The sequence below is a fragment of the Gossypium arboreum genome, chromosome 1, assembly GCF_025698485.1.
Source record: "Gossypium arboreum isolate Shixiya-1 chromosome 1, ASM2569848v2, whole genome shotgun sequence".
Taxonomy (NCBI): domain Eukaryota; kingdom Viridiplantae; phylum Streptophyta; class Magnoliopsida; order Malvales; family Malvaceae; genus Gossypium; species Gossypium arboreum.
Window position 1 is genome coordinate 98,636,615 of NC_069070.1, and position 20,069 is coordinate 98,656,683.

Below are 20,069 nucleotides of genomic sequence, written 5' to 3' on the forward strand. Positions count from 1 at the left end.
GGGATCGAGTCACAATGGACTTTGTATCCGGACCGCCATTGTCGACAAGTAAGAAGGATGCGGTTTGGGTCGTGGTAGATCGATTGACTAAGTCGGCCCACTTTGTCCCCGTCGTCACGGATTTTTCAATGGACAAATTAGCGGAATTGTACGTTTCTCGATTGTGAAATTACACGGGTGCCTATTTCTATCGTGTCGGATAGAGATCCGAGATTTACCTCGCGGTTTTGGAAAAAGTTGCAAGAAGCTTTGGGTACCAAGTTGCATTTCAAAGATGCCTTCCACCCCCAAACCGATGGTCAATCCGAAGGGTAATTCGAGATACTTGAGGATATGTTAAGATGTTGCGTCCTCGAGTTTAGTGGTTCATGGGAGCGGTATTTGCCGTTGATTGAATTCGCTTACAACAACAGCTTTCAATCGAGTATTAAGATGGCACCCTACGAGGCTTTGTACGGGCGTAAATGCCGTACACCATTGTTTTGGACTGAGCTTGGTGAAAGCAAGATTTTCGGGGTGGATTTGATTAGGGATGCCGAATAGAAAGTGAAAGTAATCCGTGAAAGTTTGAAGATAGCCTTCGATCGTCAGAAGTCGTACGCGGATATGAAGCGTAAGGATATCGAGTATCAGGTGGGTGATAAAGTGTTCCTCAAGGTATCGCCTTGGAAAAAAATACTCAGGTTCGGCCGTAAGGGCAAGTTGAGCCCGAGGTTCATTGGGCCATATGAGATATCAGAGCGAGTCGGTCCAGTGGCATATCGTTTGATTTTGCCCCCTGAACTCAAAAAGGTTCACGATGTCTTCCACGTTTCGATGCTTCGACGTTATAGATCCGATCCATCGCACGTGATTAGTCCATCAGAAATTGAAATTCAAGCTAATATGAGTTATGAGGAAGAACCAATTCGTATCCTATCACGAGAAGTGAAAGAGTTGCGAAACAAGCGGGTTCCGCTAGTGAAAGTGTTATGGCTCAAGCACGGGATAGAAGAAGCTACTTGGGAGACCGAGAACTCAATGAGAGAGCGATATCCGAACCTATTTACCGTAAGCTTTTGGGACGAAAATCTCTTGAGTGGGGAGAGTTGTGACACCCGAATGTGACCCTAGTCGGAGAGTGATTTGGGACCACGAAACCGAGTCACAAGAATAATTAAGTGTTATATTCCGTACTTATTGTATGTGGAATTGGTATGCGTAAATATTTCGTGTCTCGATTTTTATTAATTAGGTGCTAAATTATAAGAAAGGACTTAGTAGTGAACTTTGAAAGTACGATAGGAAATAGGTGATGACTAATTAAAGCATGCATGCAAAATAATGGACTTGCATGTCAAATTCCCCTTTCTACAAGTAATGGCCGGCCATGACAAAGAATATGGGTCAAACATGTCATGAAACATGTTTTGTTGGGCATTAGGGAGAAATAGTAAACAAATAAGCATGGGTAAGAAAAGAATGAAAAAAAATGTGTGTGAGAGAGTGGCATACCCCATTGCCGTGAGTTGTAGAGAAGGAAAGAAAAAATTTTGTTCATCCTTTCTTTGAGCCAAAACTAAGGAAGAAGGAGGATTTTTGCTTCATGCTTGGTTTGGAAGAGATCTAGAAGGAGATTTGGCTAAGTTTGCATCAAGATTAAGGTATGTATGAGGTTGTGTTGGGAGTTTCATGCATGTTTTGGTTGCTAACTTGATGTGCATGTTAGCCATGGCTCAAATCTTTGGTATGCCATGGAAATGGTATTTGGCCAAAGTTGTTATAGTGATAAAGCCATTGCATGCTAAGTGTGAAGCTTGATGATGATGCATGCAATGATGGATTTTCTACTCATGAGTAAGATTTTGAGTTTTCTCTTTGTTTTATCATGATTAAAGTTGAAAAGGAGCATGATTGTCATACTTGGCCATGATGCATTCTTGAGCATGATTCATGCTTCTTGCATGTTAGTTAAAAGTTTGTGTTTTGGATGGCTATGGACACCTTGAAAATTCGCCATGCTCATATATGCATATATATGATTGCACATTATGTTTGGTTATGAACTAAGTGATGAATATATTGATTTAAAGAAGAAAATGTGGAAGAATGCTTGTGAAATTGCAAGCACAATTCGCCTAGCACACATATAAGTGCTTGATGCTATATTATAAGTTTTGGGCCACAATGTGCAAAGCATAAATTAGTAGATTGCATGCTGTTTTTGTGAGGTATTAAGTGCAAAATTGACCTCAACATGTACATGAATATTCGGCCTTGGGTAGCCTATTGAAGGCCTTAGCATTTCCTTGATGCTCAAATAAATTGTATTGAATTGCTTGATGTAGTATAAAATGTGCATGACCATTGTGTATTCAAGCTAAAGAGTGGCCATATGACCATTTAAAATCCTTGTCATATTCGCCATAAGCAAGCACAATGAGGTTTTAATAAATTGAATTTGTTTGAATTAGCTCAAGAGCTAAGAGGGCCACAATTGGACAAGGGAAGGAAAAGGTGATCGAATAGCCGAAAAAGCCGTTCGACAACATCCGAGGTAAGTCCTCAAGAAGTGACCTTACTTGAATTATGTGAGATGAAATATGGATGTGTATGATTATTGATTATGTGTGTATGAGTATTTGAATTCTACCCGGGCTAAGTCCCAAGGCGAATATGCTAATGATATTAATTGTGTTTGAGCCTTAGTAACGAAAATGAAATATGTATGTCCAATGATTATTGATGTATGTGTGCATGAGAAATTGAATGATATCGGGCTAAGCCGAAGACGATTATGCTGGAAATTATATCCGGTTAAGACCAAGGCAATTGTGCTAGTGGTTATATCCGGGCTAAGGCCGAAGGCATTCGTGAAGTTATTCTATCCGGGCTAAGACCAAGGCATTTGTGCACGTGATTATATCCGGTTATATTCGAAGAATCTTGGGCTGGAGGTGAGTGTTGGTTGCTGAAATGAATTTAATTAGTACACTCGGACAGCCCAAAGGATAAGGTACGTTATATGTGCATTGGAAAGTCGACGTGTTTGAGCAACATTCGCTCAATCGACTAATGAATTTCAGTTATTGAATTGATTGATGCTTTGAACTTATACAATGATGAAGTATGAAGTAAGAATGTGTATTAATGAAATGATGCATTTGGCTATGTGAATGTATTGCTGTAAATTATAGTTCATTATATTCCTTGAGACTTACTAAGCATAAAAATGCTTACCCGTTGCTTTGGCTCTTAGTTTTCTAGATTTCGCTCGAGGCAATCGGATTTGGGATCGTTGAAGTCGAAGTCATCCACACTATCAAGCCTCCATTTTGGTATAAATTTTGGTTGAACTTGAGATGGCATGTATAGGACTACCTCTTGTTTGTTAAATACGTTGTAATGTAAGTATGTATGGCCATGCGAAAATGGCTCGAAAAGGGAGCATGAACTTAGACTTATTGTGGGTTGTATGTATATATATTTGGGGTCATGATGTGGCTATGGTTTGGAAATGGGAATGTTGGTCATATGATCAGCCATTGGCATGGTTAAAATGATCATATATGAACCTATGTATGGCAAGATTAGTTGAATCATGGAGACTACCAAATAGGTAAGTCCTACCTTAAAACAGATGCTGCCAGCTGCAGTGGCGTGAATGTGAAAAATCACCATAATTCATAGGAATGGAATAAAATAGTGAATAAGCTATGTAAATGAACCTTGATGAGTCTATTTTCATATGGAAGAAACGAAACGGTCATAGGAGTTACAGGTTAAGAGATATTAAAGCTATTGTGAGACAGGGCCAGAATGGTTTCTGGGTTCCCTGTCGCAACTTTAAAATTCACTATAAATTATCCAAAAGAATTAGGAGATATACCTTATATGTACAGATTCCATTTAGAGTCTAGTTTCATTAGAAACAAACGACACCAGCATTAAAGCCCTGTGCAGAGAGATATTCAAGTTATACCGCGCGAAGGTCAGAGCAGTCGATCCCTGTAACTTGGGTAACTTTAACTAATAAACTGTACCAATTGGCCCGACCAAAATCCTAGAAATAAATCCATGGATGTATATATGAGTCTAAATTCAGGGAAAATTTACGAAACCAGTTTCCGAGTTTTGAAACTCGAGATATGATTTTTAAGGCGACAGTGACGCAGTTTTCCAGCCTGACTGGAAATGTCAAATTGGTGGGCAAAAACATGTGAACTTGGTTTGTTAACCCTCGGGTCCGACACCGGCGATGGTCTCGGGTTTGGGGTGTTACAGTTCTTATTGTTAGAATTTACAGTTATGTTTAAATTACATATTAAGTATTGGTTTATAGAAATACCACTGAGAGTATACTCAGCGTACGGTTTGTTTCCATGCGCAGGTTAGTTACAAAGTAAATAACGTCTCAGCATCCAAGCCAACTCCCGAACTCAAATATTTGGTGATGTATCTTATCTTGAGGAATGGCATGTACCTAGGGTTGTCTTAATGTTATTTTGAGTATGAATATTACTAGTGTAAGGATGATAAAGGTTAATCTATATAAACAAAAATTTATGTTTATAAAATAGTCACTTATATAGTTTATTTTGAATTGATTTGGATGGTATTTAAGTATAATGTTTGGTAATTCTATGTTAAATAGTTATTGAAAATACGTGAGTTCAATCGTTATACTAGTGGTTTTACAATGTATTAGATATGTTTAATCATGTTTTGGACTGGTTGAAAGATTGTATTTTAAATTGCTTGTTATTCAAGGTGTGCAGGGTTGGTAAATTTGAACTATAAAGTTCATTTTGAGTCAACACGGCATGTCATACGGGTGTGTGATCAGACCGTGTGAGACACACGGCTTGCACACGGGCATGTTGATAGACCATGTGTCCCCTGCATCCTTAAATATGAAGTCAGGATAGTACACGGGCTAAAGACACAGCCGCGTGTCTTGGTTGTGTGAAGGACACGGGTTTGAAGCATGGTCGTGTGTCAAAATCGTGTGAAAATGGCTTAAAAATAGTGAAAAATTAGTTTACCAATGCTTAAGAAATTGCAAGTCAAAACTGCCCACGGGCTGGCCACACGACCATGGGAGCCACATGAGCGTGTGCCCCTAACTTCAAGAAAATTTTTCAAAGTTTTCCAAAGTTACCGGTTTAGTTCTAAATCACTTCTAAAGCAAGTAATGGGCCTCATGGCCCATATTAGCGACTTTATGGTAAAATTTGAAAAGTTTTGATTTGAACTGCAAATTTATGACTCGGTTTTGTAAAAATGCTAGTGTATAAGTCTAGTAATGCCTCGTAACCCTATTCCGATAATGGATACGAGTTAGGGGTGTTACACCTACTCCTAGTACTTTTGTTTTTGACCTATGGCACAGAAGGCTTGGCCACCCTTGTAATAAAACTGTCATTTTGGTCCTTCGAAAATGTAATATAGTTGAAAGCAATATTAAGCTGAGTTCAATTTGTTCAGCATGTCAGCTTGGAAAATTTCATAAGCTCCCATTTTTTCCTTATTCTACTATGTACTCGGCTCTCTTTGAACTTATTGTTGCTGATTTTTGGGGGCCAGCTTCTGTCACTTCTAAGGGTCATTCTTATTACATATCGTTTGTTGATGCTTACTCCAGATATACCTGGTTATATCTCATTAAACATAAATCTGAGGCTCTTGCAAAATTTCTGCATCTTCATAAATTCATTAAGGTTCAGTTTGACTGTAAGGTGAAGGTTCTTCAGACTGCCTGGGGAGGCGAGTTTCGATCCTTTCCATAAGTTCTTTCTCAGTTAGGAATACACCATCACCTATCGTGTCCCATACCTCTGAGCAAAATGGCTTGGTCGAGCGTAAACATAGGCATATAGTTGATATCGACATAACATTACTGGCTCAATCTAAGGTTCCGATGCATCTTTGGGCGTATGCTTTTATTTGCGCAATCCACCTCATTAACAGGCTCCCAACATCTATTCTTGATGGAAAGTCTCCCTATGAACTATTGCACAAGTCTCTACCTGATTACATGCACTTCCAAGTCTTTGGTTGCAGATGTTATTCGTATCTCAGGCCTTTCAATACTCATAAGCTGCAATTTCGTTCCAAACCTTGTGTCTTTCTTAGCTATAGCCCTGTGCACAAGGGATACAAGTGCCTTGATGATGCTGGTAAGATGTTTCTTTATAGATATGTGGTGTTTGATGAAACATGTTTCCTTTTTGCTGGTTCTAACAATTCAGATAGTACTATTGTCCTCCCTAGGGCTCGACCTCAGTTCTTGCATCAACGTTCTCAAGTTCCAGTGATCGCTTCCTCCCTACAATAGCCTAGTCTCGATGTTTCTTCTAGGTCTGTCTCTTGTGACTCTCTTGACTTGCTGCCCAGGTCAGCTAATGTTCTGTTGCCAGCCACTGCAGCTACCAGCAGTAGGTCTACTTCTTCTCCTGGTGATGCTTCCTCTCAGCCTGTTCACTCATTTGGCTCACATTCAGCTTCTAGTAGTCCTCAGATTGTTGAAGAGGTGTTTGTTCCTCCTGTTAACTCGCATCCCATGCAAACCAGGTCCAAGAATGGTATTTTCGAGCCCCTAGTTTTCTCAACTGAGCTGGATATTACTAAACCTGCCACGATCGATGAGGCTTTGTCTAGCAAAGAATGGACCCTAACTACTCAGCAAGAATATGAAGCTTTGTTGAGGAATAATACATGGGATATAGTCCCTCTACATGCAAATAGGAGAGTTGCAGGTTGCAAATGGGTCTTCAAGCTTAAATGACACTCGAATGGAACTATTGCTCGGTACAAGGGTCACTTGGTGGTCAAAGGCTACCTTCAGGAAGTTAGAATTGACTTTCATGAAACCTTTAGCCCTATTGTAAAATTGACTACAATCCATGTTGTTCTAGCCTTAACAGTGAAATTTGGTTGGCAGTTAAGACAAGTTGATATCAATAATGCATTCTTTAATGGTGACTTATCTAAAGAAATCTACATAGTTCAACCCCCTGGTTTTCAGCAGTAGCATGGTGGTCAAAATTTGGTATACAGGCTAAAGAAGGAATTGTATGGTCTTAAACAAGCACCACAGGCTTGGTTCTCTAAGCTCAGAGACTTCTTGCTTACTTCTCATTTTGTGTTAACAAGGTCTGATGACTCTGTGTTTATTCGAAACACTGAAGGTGTGCTGCTGTATGTCCTTCTATACGTGGATGACATCATTGTCACTGGTAACCATTAAGGCAACATTGATGCATTTGTAACAAATTTAGATACACAGTTCTCTTTAAAGGATCTCGGGCCTTTCAACTATTTTCTTGGTATTGAAGTTGTCCCTACTACTGATGGACTTTTCCTCAATCAATAAAAATATATTCATGATCTTTTAAAGCGAGCTCAAATGGATCAAGCAAAGGGTTCCCCTACTCCAATGGCTACTTCAACAAGTTTGTCACAGCATGTTGGTAGTGCTATTGACAATGAGTCTGACTATAGGAGCATCGTGGGAGCTCTACAATATGTTGTTATCACTTGGACTGATATCACCTTTGCTGTTAATAAAGTATGCTAATTTATGCATAAGTGTAACACCTCTAACCCGTATCCGCTGCCAGAACAGGGTTTCAGAGCATTACTACCATTTGCAGATCACTAAAAAAAAATTTAAATACTTACCGATTCAATGCATCATATAAATAAATATATTACCATTCAATCAACAGTTTGACACTTGTATAAGCATCAAACAGCAACATTGTTAGTATACTTGCACATATCTCATATAAATTCAACATTGATATATCTGTTTTCTCGATATATCGCACTTGAGTTTAATAATAGTCTCAACTTACATAATTTCCTTGTATCAGCATATCAAAGATAATCATATATGTACATGTCATGAAACATATCATGCTCTTATCGTTTCTTCATAAGCATATATCATTCATTTCATTATATCAATATTTCATGCTCCATCATTTCCATATATTTTATGTATATTTATTCTGGTAATAGCTTATATCTTAACATAAATTATATTCCATGTACTTATACTTATTTCTATCTATCTTTATAATTATTTCATACAACTATTTTGTACATATATTTCCATATGACCAGTTCTTGTAAACATTTCACACAACCATTTCATATAACCATTCGTCATCTGATACATATTACCTGAATATCAATTGTTCAATGATGTCATTGCGTCTCCCATCCACGGTCTTATTTATCTTTGACATGATGCCATAGTGTCTTTCAACTATGGTCTTACTCATTTTCTGTCATGTTGTCATGGTATCTTTCAACCATGGTCTTATTCATTTCATGTCACGCTGCCATGGTATCTTTCAACCATGGTCTTATTCATTTCCCGTCATGTTGCCATGGTATCTTTCAACCATGGTCTTACACATTTCATATCAGGTTTCCATGGTATCTTTCAACCATGGTCTTACACATTTCATATCAGGTTGCCATGGTATCTTTCAACCATGTTCTTACACATTTCATATCAGAGAGCACACTCCCGCGAACCTCATCCTTACAGTGGGATTACCAGTCCAGGCTAAATCCCCTGTAATATAAACTCATAGAGTATTGTCGGGATTACCAGTCTAGGCTAAGTCCCTTGCAACGACAATTACTCTAATGAGCTTGGATCTGAATTATCAGTCCAGGCTAAATTCAGACCCTAATTTGGATTCCCCGTCCGGGATAAATCCATTTATACGTATTCTTCGGGAGGGCTATATAGGATAGGATCACCCATCCGGGCTAGATCCTTTTTACCGTCAATTTCTTTTCAGAGATCCATCGAATTTTCCTTTCATTCAACCGGGATTTCTTCCCCTTTTTATCAAATATGTTAATGTTTCATCAATTTTTCATACAATGAACATTCAAATTATATTCATATCAAAAACATACATTTCAAGCATTTAAGAATATAATTCAAGTTATACGAACTTACCTCATTGTTTGTTTGTGTTTATAATTTCATTAATCCGAAATCTTTTCTTTTCCACGATCAAGTCTCATATTTAAGTCTTCCGGATCTTTATAAATAAATTTGATCATCATTTTCCTTCATTTCATATTCTAATGCATTTAATTAATGCTCTAGGCAAAATTACCATTTTTCCCTTAAACTTTTAATTAATGACGATTTCATCCTTAGGGTCAGGAAAATAAAATTCTTGCAATTTAATCCTTATTTCCAGCTATTATTCTCATATGTATTGATAACAGTCCATGAATTCTATAAAATATCAGAATTTTCCATAATTTCAACACTTTTCAATTTAATCCCTAAAACATGTTTTCCCCTGATCTTGAACTAAATTAATAATTTCATTCAATTTTGTAATTTAAATAATAAAATAATCCATTTCATGCAATTTGGTCATTTCTGCAATTTTTACAAAATTGGTTTTACTTTTATTCAATTTAGTCCCTGAGCCTAAAATATACAAATTAAGCCATGCTAGATGAATATTCATACATATTTTTCCTCCTCCTCCTCTCCATTCCGCATCCTTAATGTAGATAACACACTTGTAAGTAACATTATCCATAATTTTTATTATTTACTTTTATGAATATTCAAGCTATCTATCTGCGTCATAGTCACTAAATTATTTATATCTGGAGCTATAGAACTCCAAATTAAGATCCACTAATTTTTCCTGAAACTAGACTCATATATATTCTTACCATAAAATTTTTAGAATTTTTGGTTTAGCCAATAAGTACAGTTTATTCTTTAAAGTTACCCCTATTCTGCTATCTGACAGTTCTGGCCCTTCTTCACTAAAAATTAATTATCTCCTCTTGCAGAATTCGAATGATGTTCCTATTTGTTCTTATTGGAAATAGACTCATTAAGTATTCTAAATATATAAACTTAAGCCCCTAATTATTTTTATCCAATTGTTTATGATTTTACAAAGTTAGAACAGGGGAACCCAAAATCATTCTGACCTTGTCTCACAAAATTCATCATATCTCATGATTTACAATTCTATTACTTACATCATTTCTTCTATAAGAAACTAGACTTAATAAGATTTAATATCATATTTTATTCATCCTATAATTATATTTCTACAATTTTTGATAATTTTTCAAAATTAGACTACTGCTGCTGTCCAAAACTGTTTTAGTACAAAATATTAATTACCATGTTATAACACCCTTATTTTCTTTTTCTACACCATTTCTCATCACTTTCTCTTATTTTCTCTTCACTAACATATCAAGAACATAGGACCTTATGTAAGAAAACTCTACTATAACATTATTTCCATACTTTGTCAATAATAACAAACTTAAAAACATATTGAAATCTTGATATACTTACCTTGTTCTATTGATACTAATTTTTAACTTGATTTTCTCTCTCCTCTAGCTTCTATTTCTTGAATCCAACTTGATATTCTAACTCCCCATGGTCTCTTTAACATTTTTCTCTCTTAGTAGCTATGAAAATTCTTTTGATTTCTAGGTGAAAATGATGAATTTTTGGTGGAAGGACCAAATTGTAAAGAAAAGAAAATTTCTTTCTTTTCCTTCTCTTCTAACGTTGGTTGCATGCATGGAAAAATGATGAAAATTCTTCATCTTTCCTTCCTTTTATACTAAATAATTAATAATAAAATAATAATGAAATAATAATAAAATAATAAAATATCTTATTAAAATAATATATATCTAATTAAATAATCATAAAATATCATCAACATCATCATTACTTTCTAGATTTCTCTCTCTTTCAATTGACTATTTTGCCCTTTATTATCTTTTAAAATTTCATCCTTGAGTCATCATTTAATTTGGTAAAATTGTAATTTAGTCCCTCATAGTTCTTCACCTATTCAATTTGGTCCGAATTCATCCATTTTCCTTAGTTTCTAGATCGTTCCACTCTTAAAATATTTACATTTTGGTCCTTTAACTTTTTCATATTTACACTTTAACCCCTCAAATTTTGAGTATTTACTCTTGTGCAACAAAACTTTTCTCACTTTTATAATTTAGTCCTTTCTTGAATTAATATATCATAATATACTTCTCAATATTGACATAACTCAAAATTTCCCTTTTTGTCACTTTATTTCCTTATTTTACTATATCAAGGATAATATCTTACTCTAAAAATTTTCAGGGTATTACAATAAGCCTCTTGATCAACACTTTAAGGCTATCAAACGAATTCTTAGATATCTTCAAAATACTGTGGAGTATGGCCTTCACTTTACTGCTTCTGTCAACTTGGATCTAGTAAGATTTTCTGATGCAAACTGGGGAACAGATGTCGATGATAAGCGGTCAACCACAGGTTTTTGTGTTTTTCTTGGTGGAAATCCTGTGGCCTGGGGATCTAAAAAGCAATAAGTTGTCTTCAGGTCTACTACAGAAGATGAGTATCGCGGCCTTGCTTATACTATTACCGAGGTTGTCTAGTTGGAATCTCTTCTGTATGAGTTGCATGTTGTTCCTTCTAAGAAAGCTGCAGTTTGGTGTGATAATTCTAAGGCTGTTGCTATCTCAGCTAATCCAGTATTGCATTCGAAGTTCAAGCATGTAGAGTTGGATCTATATTTTGTTAGAGAAAATGTTGTTGCTGGGAAGTTGAATGTTGGACATATGCCAGCTCAAGATCAAGTAACAGACATCTTCACCAAGCCCTTATCTACTCCTTTGTTTACGAAGTTTTGTTCAAGTCTCAAAGTTATTACTAGACGAGAGCAAACAGCAAAGATCGAGCAGCTGGAGGCATATTAAGGAATAGAAACAGTTGTGGTTGTTGGTAGTTATTAGTTAAGTAACGGTTAGTAGTTAGCAGTTACTGAGGTAGTTAACAGTTAGTTACTAGTTAGTTTATTAAAGTCTGTATAAATATGGTAGATGGTTAATCAGCTAAAGGATGGAATACAATCAATCTTCTCCTCTTCATGGTTAATTTCTTGTTTCCCTTTATAGAGCAACCAGCAAGATTAAGCATAGGTCCATGTGAGACATTAACCGCATTGTTTGAGTTGTCAACTTGACAATTCAACAAGTTTGCAACTGGTAGAGAACTTCCTAACCCAGTGAGGTATTTCAGCTTTAGAAAAAAGGAATAATATTGTTTTCATTCCTAACAGTTTGACCACTCCAAAACTGTCGTTTATACCTTTTGAACAAAGGTCCCTTCTGTTGAGTCATGCGACCTTGGATCAAACCCCATGGTATTGATCTTCGGTGGACTCAACACGTATAGTTCGCTTTTGTTAGCATTCGATAACACACTTCTACTCTATGAATCATCTATTTCTTTAAGCACTTAGTTCTCAGCGGAGTCAGGTGACAAAACCCCTCACTAAGACATAATACCAGATGTGTGAGGGTCCCACCGAAGGTTTAATCCTTAACAATGTTCTATGATCTTTTGGGCATGGCTTCAAGTCCAACCAACCACAAATTATATGTACAAAGTTTTGGAAAGGATGAAAAGGCACAAAAAAGTTCATGGATAATTTATCTTATTTATGCAAGTAGAAAATTGCCTAAGATAAGATTAATTTCAATTATTCAAATAACAACAAAAAGATAATAAAAATTAAGGTAAACTACATCATTAGTCACAAATTCTGGACAATTTTTTTATCACTTAATTTAAAAAAGTTTTTATTTGGTCACTAAATTATTTAAAATTTACCCATAATTTAATGACAAATGGTATAATTTACCTTTTAAATCTTTCTTTTAGAAAAAGAAATAAGGGTTGTGGCTTTGCCACATTTCTTATGAATCTTTAATGATCTTTAGTTTAGAAAAAGAAATCTATATTATTAGCAATTTTTATGGCATAATGATAAAATTTAATTTTAAATGTTGACATCTTTTGTCAATTTGGTCATTGTTCTTTTTTGTTTTTAGCTAAATTTGGCTATTAATTTTTCAAAAAGAGTTAATCACTTTTTAAAATGGAAATGTTGATTATAGCATTAATTTTTTTAATGAAGTTGGTGTAGCAATTTGCATGGTAATTCACATGTACTCCGTGTTGACATAGCACTTGTTATACTCTTACCCATCTTGGACATGTGGCACCATAAGAAGCTACTTAAAAAGCACCCACGGATGGTCTCCCACCTCACATTGTCTGATTGATCAATGGGTGACTAACCACCCGTATGCTTCATCCTCCATTGAACCACCCACCACTAAACCATCTGCTTTTTAGTGAGAACACACTTATCTCCAAAAGAGGACCACCAAGGGACTACTAAAGTATAACAACCTCATACTGCCTCAACAAAGAGAATGTTAGAGCAGTGTCACGTTTGATGACAACCAACCTACCACCACCTATACTATTAGTGACGTGGCACTACCAGACACAAGGCCTCCCTCTATAAATACCCCATGGAATGAGGACTAAAGGATCTTCCTTCGCCTTGAATAACCTTGTGAACCTTACCTAAATATAATCTCCTTTACCCTCTCTTTACTCTCCTCTTACTCTGGCTCTTCACTTATCTAGGTAAATTTGCCCCTTTATTACCACTACTATCTTCTCCTTGTCTCCTCCCTTGTCGAACACTTATATCAACAACACTATTTGTCTTATATGTCACGTTAAGAATTAATTTAAAATTTATGAAATATTCAAATTCAAAATTCAAAAAACTTATAAAAAAAAAGTTTGTAAAATTGAAAAAGAAATGGTATGAAGCACATGTGGGTTGTAATGTTTAAAATTTTAATATTTTAGTGAACATTTCCATTAAAAAAATAATTCAATTATTTTTGAAAGATTGATAGTCAAATTTGACTTCTTTTAAAAGATTAAAGGCCAAATTTAGCTAAAAAATAGTAAGGGTCAATTTGAAAAAAAATTAAACATTGAAGGCTTAAATTATCATTATGCCTTTTTTTTTATTTTGGGATAATATGATTTTTGCTCCTAAGCTTGGCAGCTAAGTTCATTTTGGTACGTATACTTTTTTTCATCCACTTTGATACCTAAACTTGGTAACTAGATTTAGTTGAATATAGATTTAATTGTCAAGTTCAAGTATCAAAATAAAATAAAAATAGTAGATACCAAAATAAACTTAGTTACCAATTTAGGGGCCAAAAAATATATAATCTCTTTTATTTTAATTTGAAAATCTTCATTTCGATTTTAATTTGTTTTATAAAAGTGATTTTTTTCGAGGAAATATAAAAAGTGAACTTAATAAATGATTCATCACTATTTAGAAATTAAATTTATAAGAGTAAAATATTATATTAATTTTTTATTCGATTCCACACCCGTCAAAAGGTGTTTTCAGATTAGCTCTCTTGCCGAATGAGTTGTCGGGTAATCTCATTCTCATCGATCCCACAAATTAACAATTATCATTTCTACACAATACTAGAGCACTAAAAACATAATTTTTTTTTTTTAAATTAAGATATCCATTGTCAACCGTGATTAATTATTTTATCACATGTGCTCTTTGAAGACGTAAATTATTGAACATAAAATGCATTCTATTTTTATAGGTGGAGATCAAACTCCCAACCAGGGGCGTAGCCAGGGGGTTGGCATGGGCCTCGGCCCCCCTAAAATGTAAAATTATATTTTAGGCCCTTAAAATTTTTTAAAAATTTTAAATTAGTAAAAGTAAAATTACACTTTAGCCCCCTTAAAATTATAAAAATTTAATTTAATCATTTACAAATTATAAAGATATAAACTATAGAAAATTAAAATTTCATCCGGCCCCCTATAAAATTTTTCTGACTTCGCCCCTGCTCCTAACCATATAATTAATAGATAAAATGAGCACCTACCACACTACATCTCAATAACATGCTTAGATACTCTTGAATATTGTGGCTTGAACACGTCACACACACATATTATATTACAACGTCTTAAAAGAATTTGTGTTCATATTGTATTTTTATGAAATTTGGCATTTTATTATTTTTAATATTTAATTAATTCCCTTTTAAAAATCTCATTTATATATTTACTAGTTTTCTTACTAAATCTCATTTATATACTTATTAGTTTTCTTACTCATGTGATGTGCGAACATACTGATTAATAAATAAATTTAAATAATTTAGTGTGTACAAATGATAATATTGATTATAATTATAAAACTTTAGTTAATAATGGTGTAAAGTAATACTCATATATATATATATATGACGTACTGGTTTATTGTATTTAAATTAAAAGGTGCATTTAATTAATTCTTATTTTTATATATAAAATATTTATATATATAATATAATTTAGTGCACATGTTGTAATATCGATGCCAACCTTGAGTTGCTCAATGCTTTGTTTTAAATATTATTATTATGAAAATAGTGAGAAAATTATAGTGTAAATTAGAGGTGAAACTAGAAAATTTTTATAAGAAAGTCGAAATTAAATTTTTATTTTTACGATAATAAAATTGTAATTTTATTATTTTAATAATTTATATCTTTATAACTTTTAAAAGTTGAGTCGATTTTTATCATTTTAGGAGAGTTAAAGTGTAATTTTATTTTTATTAATTTAAAATTTTAAAAATTTTAAAGAGCTTAAATAAAAATTTTCTATTTTAAGGGTTGGCCCTACTAACTCCCCTAACTACGCCCTAATGTAAATGTGAGATATAAAAGTATTTTTAATAAATGAAAAACTTACGATACTTACTCGTAACTAAAGAAATAAAACTTTTGTTTTAAATTTAATATTACCATATAAATTTAATCACATCCTAAGCTAAAAAAAATTATATATATAAAGAAATTCTAAATATTGTTTATCACTAATGGTACTCATCTTATATTAATATAATTATTATTTTTAATTACTGTATAAAAATTTTGGATAAAAAAATTTAAAGGCAAGCACCATTTTCTTAAGAATAGTTATTTTTCCACTACGTGTGCAACAATAAAAAAAATATTCCAAAAATTAAGAAATACTATTTTCAAGATATAATGTAATGTTTATTTTTGAATGGAACAATTCTTTTTATACCTTGCAATAAAATAATTGCACATTTGATTTAAACAATGCCAGAACCCAAAAGTTTATATTGTATATTTTCATCTTTAAAATTGAATAATGTCAAAAATTACTCAAGAGAAGAAAAAAATTTGGATTGTATATTTTACACTCAAACTTGAGGCATAGATAAATACTATGGAAATGTAATTAAATGTCATTTAAGAAAAGTCATACCACTAAGTGTCAGATTTAGAAATACCATAAAATATCTTTTAACACCACAAAAATGTGACTAAATGTCATAACCTCAAAAAGGTTATAATACTAAGGCCTCTTTGGTTTGGCTTTTAGGGACAGTGAGTGCAGTTGGGGTAGATTTATGCTACCAATCTCATTGCTGTGCTGCTTGGTTCAGCACTGCAGTTGAGTAAAAATTTATTTCAACCTCACTACTGTGTTGAAAAGGGGCTGGAGCTTTCAACAGCAATTGAGGGCATTAGGGCAGTGGGTATTTCTAATGACAAAAATACCCATACTTTTATTTATTATTTTACCATTTTATCTTTCAAAGTTAAACTAATTTCTTTATGTTACTATATTTTTTTAATTAAAATTCATCTGTTTAGATATTTCAAAATTTGATCCAAGTATAATGTTACTATTTGTGAAAATAATATTTATCATTGTTATAAAAGAATATTTAACTATAAAAATTAAAATAATTATCATTTTATCTAATAAATAATTTAAATTGATTATATAATTCATTAAAATATTTATAATAAAATATTGGAAGATACATGTTAATATTTTATTAAATGAATTTATAAATTCACATATTATAATAATTTTAAAAAAAGAAAATAATTTAAAAACTTCTATTATATATCAATTCTAATATGATGTCCTTAATAGTCATTTTTTATTCTTACGTCACCGCTACAGCTATGTTTGAATCCAACACACACTCCACCATTGTTTCTAATCTCACTACTACAGTTTCTAATCTCACCGCTACAGTAACTAATCTCACCGCCACCGCTATTTTTAATCTCATAGAAAAAAAATATACCGCCCATCCAAACTAAGCCTAAGTTGCGTTTTAGAAAAATCATAACCTTTTGGTAGCTGAGTGCATTATATTAGAATCACGATTCGGTTACAAAATCTTAATATTGTATTGATTCATTATAGTGATATCTTAATATTATATTATATTTGTAAAATCTTAATACTATATTGGAATTACCATTCATTTGCATTTATATTTACAAAATATTAATATTATATTAAAATCACTATAGTAACTGTATTGTATTGAACTAATAGAAATATTATTATATATCTCTTTCAATAGTATATAAATAACCTTAAAATTTTAATGTTACATAATTTTCTTACTAAAATTGTCATTTTAATAAAATATTTTTCAAAAATGTCACCCCGACAGCTTCACCAACGTTAAACACCTAGCTGGACTAAAACTTGTGGGTGCCGCAGGATATTGATGCAAAAGAAATTGTAAGAAAAATATAACCGTTAATTATAGTTATTCTTAATAAATTATAAAATTATTTTAAATTAATTTTGTTCTTATTTTTTTATATTAAAATTTGAATTTTATCTTTTATTATAATTGTTTTTCATAAATTAATTTATTTGTCAATAGAAAAATTTTATAATAAAATGTTGATATTTTTATTTACTATTAATTATTTTCAAATTTAATAATAAAACATATATTTTATAAACTATTAATATACATTTATTTTAAAATTTTAAAATTTAAAAGATTATAATATCAACAAATACTATTAATTCATCCGGAAATGCAAAGAGGAATTTTGAGGAAAATTTCCAATGAGCCATGTTGGAGCAAAATTGTAATTGATTTAAATTTTTATTTAAATTTTTGAGTAAAATAAATAATAAAATAATTAGTTATAATTCAATTCTATTTTTATGCACAATTTTGATTAATTTATCAATGGAAAAGTCATTAGTGGTTCAATCAAGTTGAATTTTTCTCTTTATTTAAATAAAATTAAATTCTATAAAATTTAATTAAGAAGATTAAAAGAAATTCACAAAATCCCACTTTCACACTTCACTCTATGGTGAGGCTGACAAATAAGATCAAAAGTAAGTAACGCGTGGTATGAAATCAATGGGTAGAGGTTTGGTGAGGCTTATCACAATCAAAAGGCCACCATTTTTGTCGCCGTCTCAATTCTCAATAAATCGGTCTTCTTTGTCTCCATTTACACAGGAAAAATAAAATAATATGTTTTTGAGGATAAGCTCGAGTTGAAGCCTTAAAGGGTAGACTGGACTGCCCCACTGAAAACCAAGGAAATGATAAGGCTCCACTCCGCTCGCACTCGCCTATATAAAGCCCCATTTTTCTCTCAATATATTTCTGACTTCACTTTACTTTTGGTTCAAGCAAGTGATAGATCATCAACAAAATAATGGGTTCTTTATTGTCAGGATGGGATTCTCCTATATCTGATCCTTCATCAGGTTCTTTGCAGAAACCTCTTACTACATGCCTCACTGTTTCCATGCTGTTCTCTGTTTTTTTTTTTCCTTTAAACTTAACCCTTGTTGTTTAATCTTTGATCATATGAAAAATATTTCAGTTATACTTAAAAGAAATCGGTCACTTACTAAAGAAGAGATTGAAGCTTTCTGGAGATCAAAAAGGAAAACAGAGGAAGAGCATCTTAATGCTATATATGGTTCACCAGATAGTTGCAATCAGCAGGTACAAATTATTTGTTTGATAATCAGTGTAACATGGTAATTTTGTACTGAACTAGTACCATCTTTTGACATCTATATAATTTGAAACTCCATTGATGCAGTATGGAAGGAAATATATGAGATCAAGCTCCATGCCTACACCAAATAGAAACCAGGGTTTCCTAGACATGGACACCGAAACAAGCCTGGAAAATATCGTAAAGCAAAGTGGGTGGTAAGTAGCTAAAATCTTATTGAATACCCACCAAAAAGAAAAGCTTAAAAACTTGAAATTAAGAGATATTCCATGGATGATTGTAGGTGGACAAGGAGCGCTTGGGCATTCTTGAATGAACCTCCAGTTCTTGACCGCCCTACAAACAATTACCAACCACAGTTCCATGTTGCCGGCCTTGCTACTTCAAAGTTTAACAAAGATTCTGGAATCAGTGCCAATTAGTATTTTTAACTCCTAATGGTATCTTATGTGGGAGTATTTATCTACTTAATCTGTATATATAGAACATAATATTACTGAGATAATATGCTGGTTTGTGCGTGTTGAGTGTGTCATGGTTTTGAATCTGTACAAAGTATAGAGAGAGGACTAAATTAGTGATAGTGTGGGGATGAATCTGTTGTAAGTATTGGTCTCTAGGGTTCCTTTGACAGCTTAAGATTTTCTAAGCTTTTGTGCTGTATACAGATCTGTATGACGGAATTTTCTTCTAGTGGTGGCTTTTTCTTTTTCTATTTTTTTTGGTAAACCAAGAAGAATTGTGCAAAATCTTTTTATGATTTCATAGTTTTTCACTGCACTACGTTAAAAGAATCCAGGTTCTAAAGAAGGTTTATTATGATTCCGGAAAATATAATCGGAATTGACTATTGATTATTTAGTTTAGAACCAGCTGGTTAACTATGTTGAAGAAATATGTTGATTAAGTTTCTTTTCATTATAAAAAGATGTGAGTTAGATTGTACATGTGAGTTAAAGTGTATTAAAGTTTATTATTTTTTATTTATAAGTTAAAAAGATTATAATAATTTTAAATGCTGTGTTAAAAAAAATAAATATAATCAGAATTTATAATATGATTATTAAAAAAGAATTGACACAGTAATATGTAAAGATTAATCTCTGAATCATAATTTGGTTGACTTGTAATACAAATAACAACAAAGAAAAGGCTGAAGTATTGATCAACATTTAAATCTGTGGGGCTCTCAGGGTTTTCCTTTTACCTGCTTTATTTAAAAGAAAGCATATCATCTTGAATTCTCAAAGCAATTTATCATATATCATGTGTTGATGAAATAAATTAATAAATTTATA

General features: G+C 32.8%; 1 protein-coding gene across 1 annotated transcript; it reads left to right on the forward strand.

Moving 5' to 3' along the window:
* The first annotated feature begins 18,246 nt into the window (after window positions 1-18,246).
* On the forward strand, window positions 18,247-19,520 carry LOC108480813 (uncharacterized). The gene is made up of 4 exons (XM_017783923.2): window positions 18,247-18,511; window positions 18,631-18,755; window positions 18,856-18,968; window positions 19,055-19,520. The coding sequence occupies exons 1-4, from the start codon at window positions 18,460-18,462 to the stop codon at window positions 19,191-19,193; spliced, it is 429 nt and encodes a 142-aa protein (XP_017639412.1). The 5' UTR covers window positions 18,247-18,459; the 3' UTR covers window positions 19,194-19,520.
* Window positions 19,521-20,069: the final 549 nt, after the last annotated feature.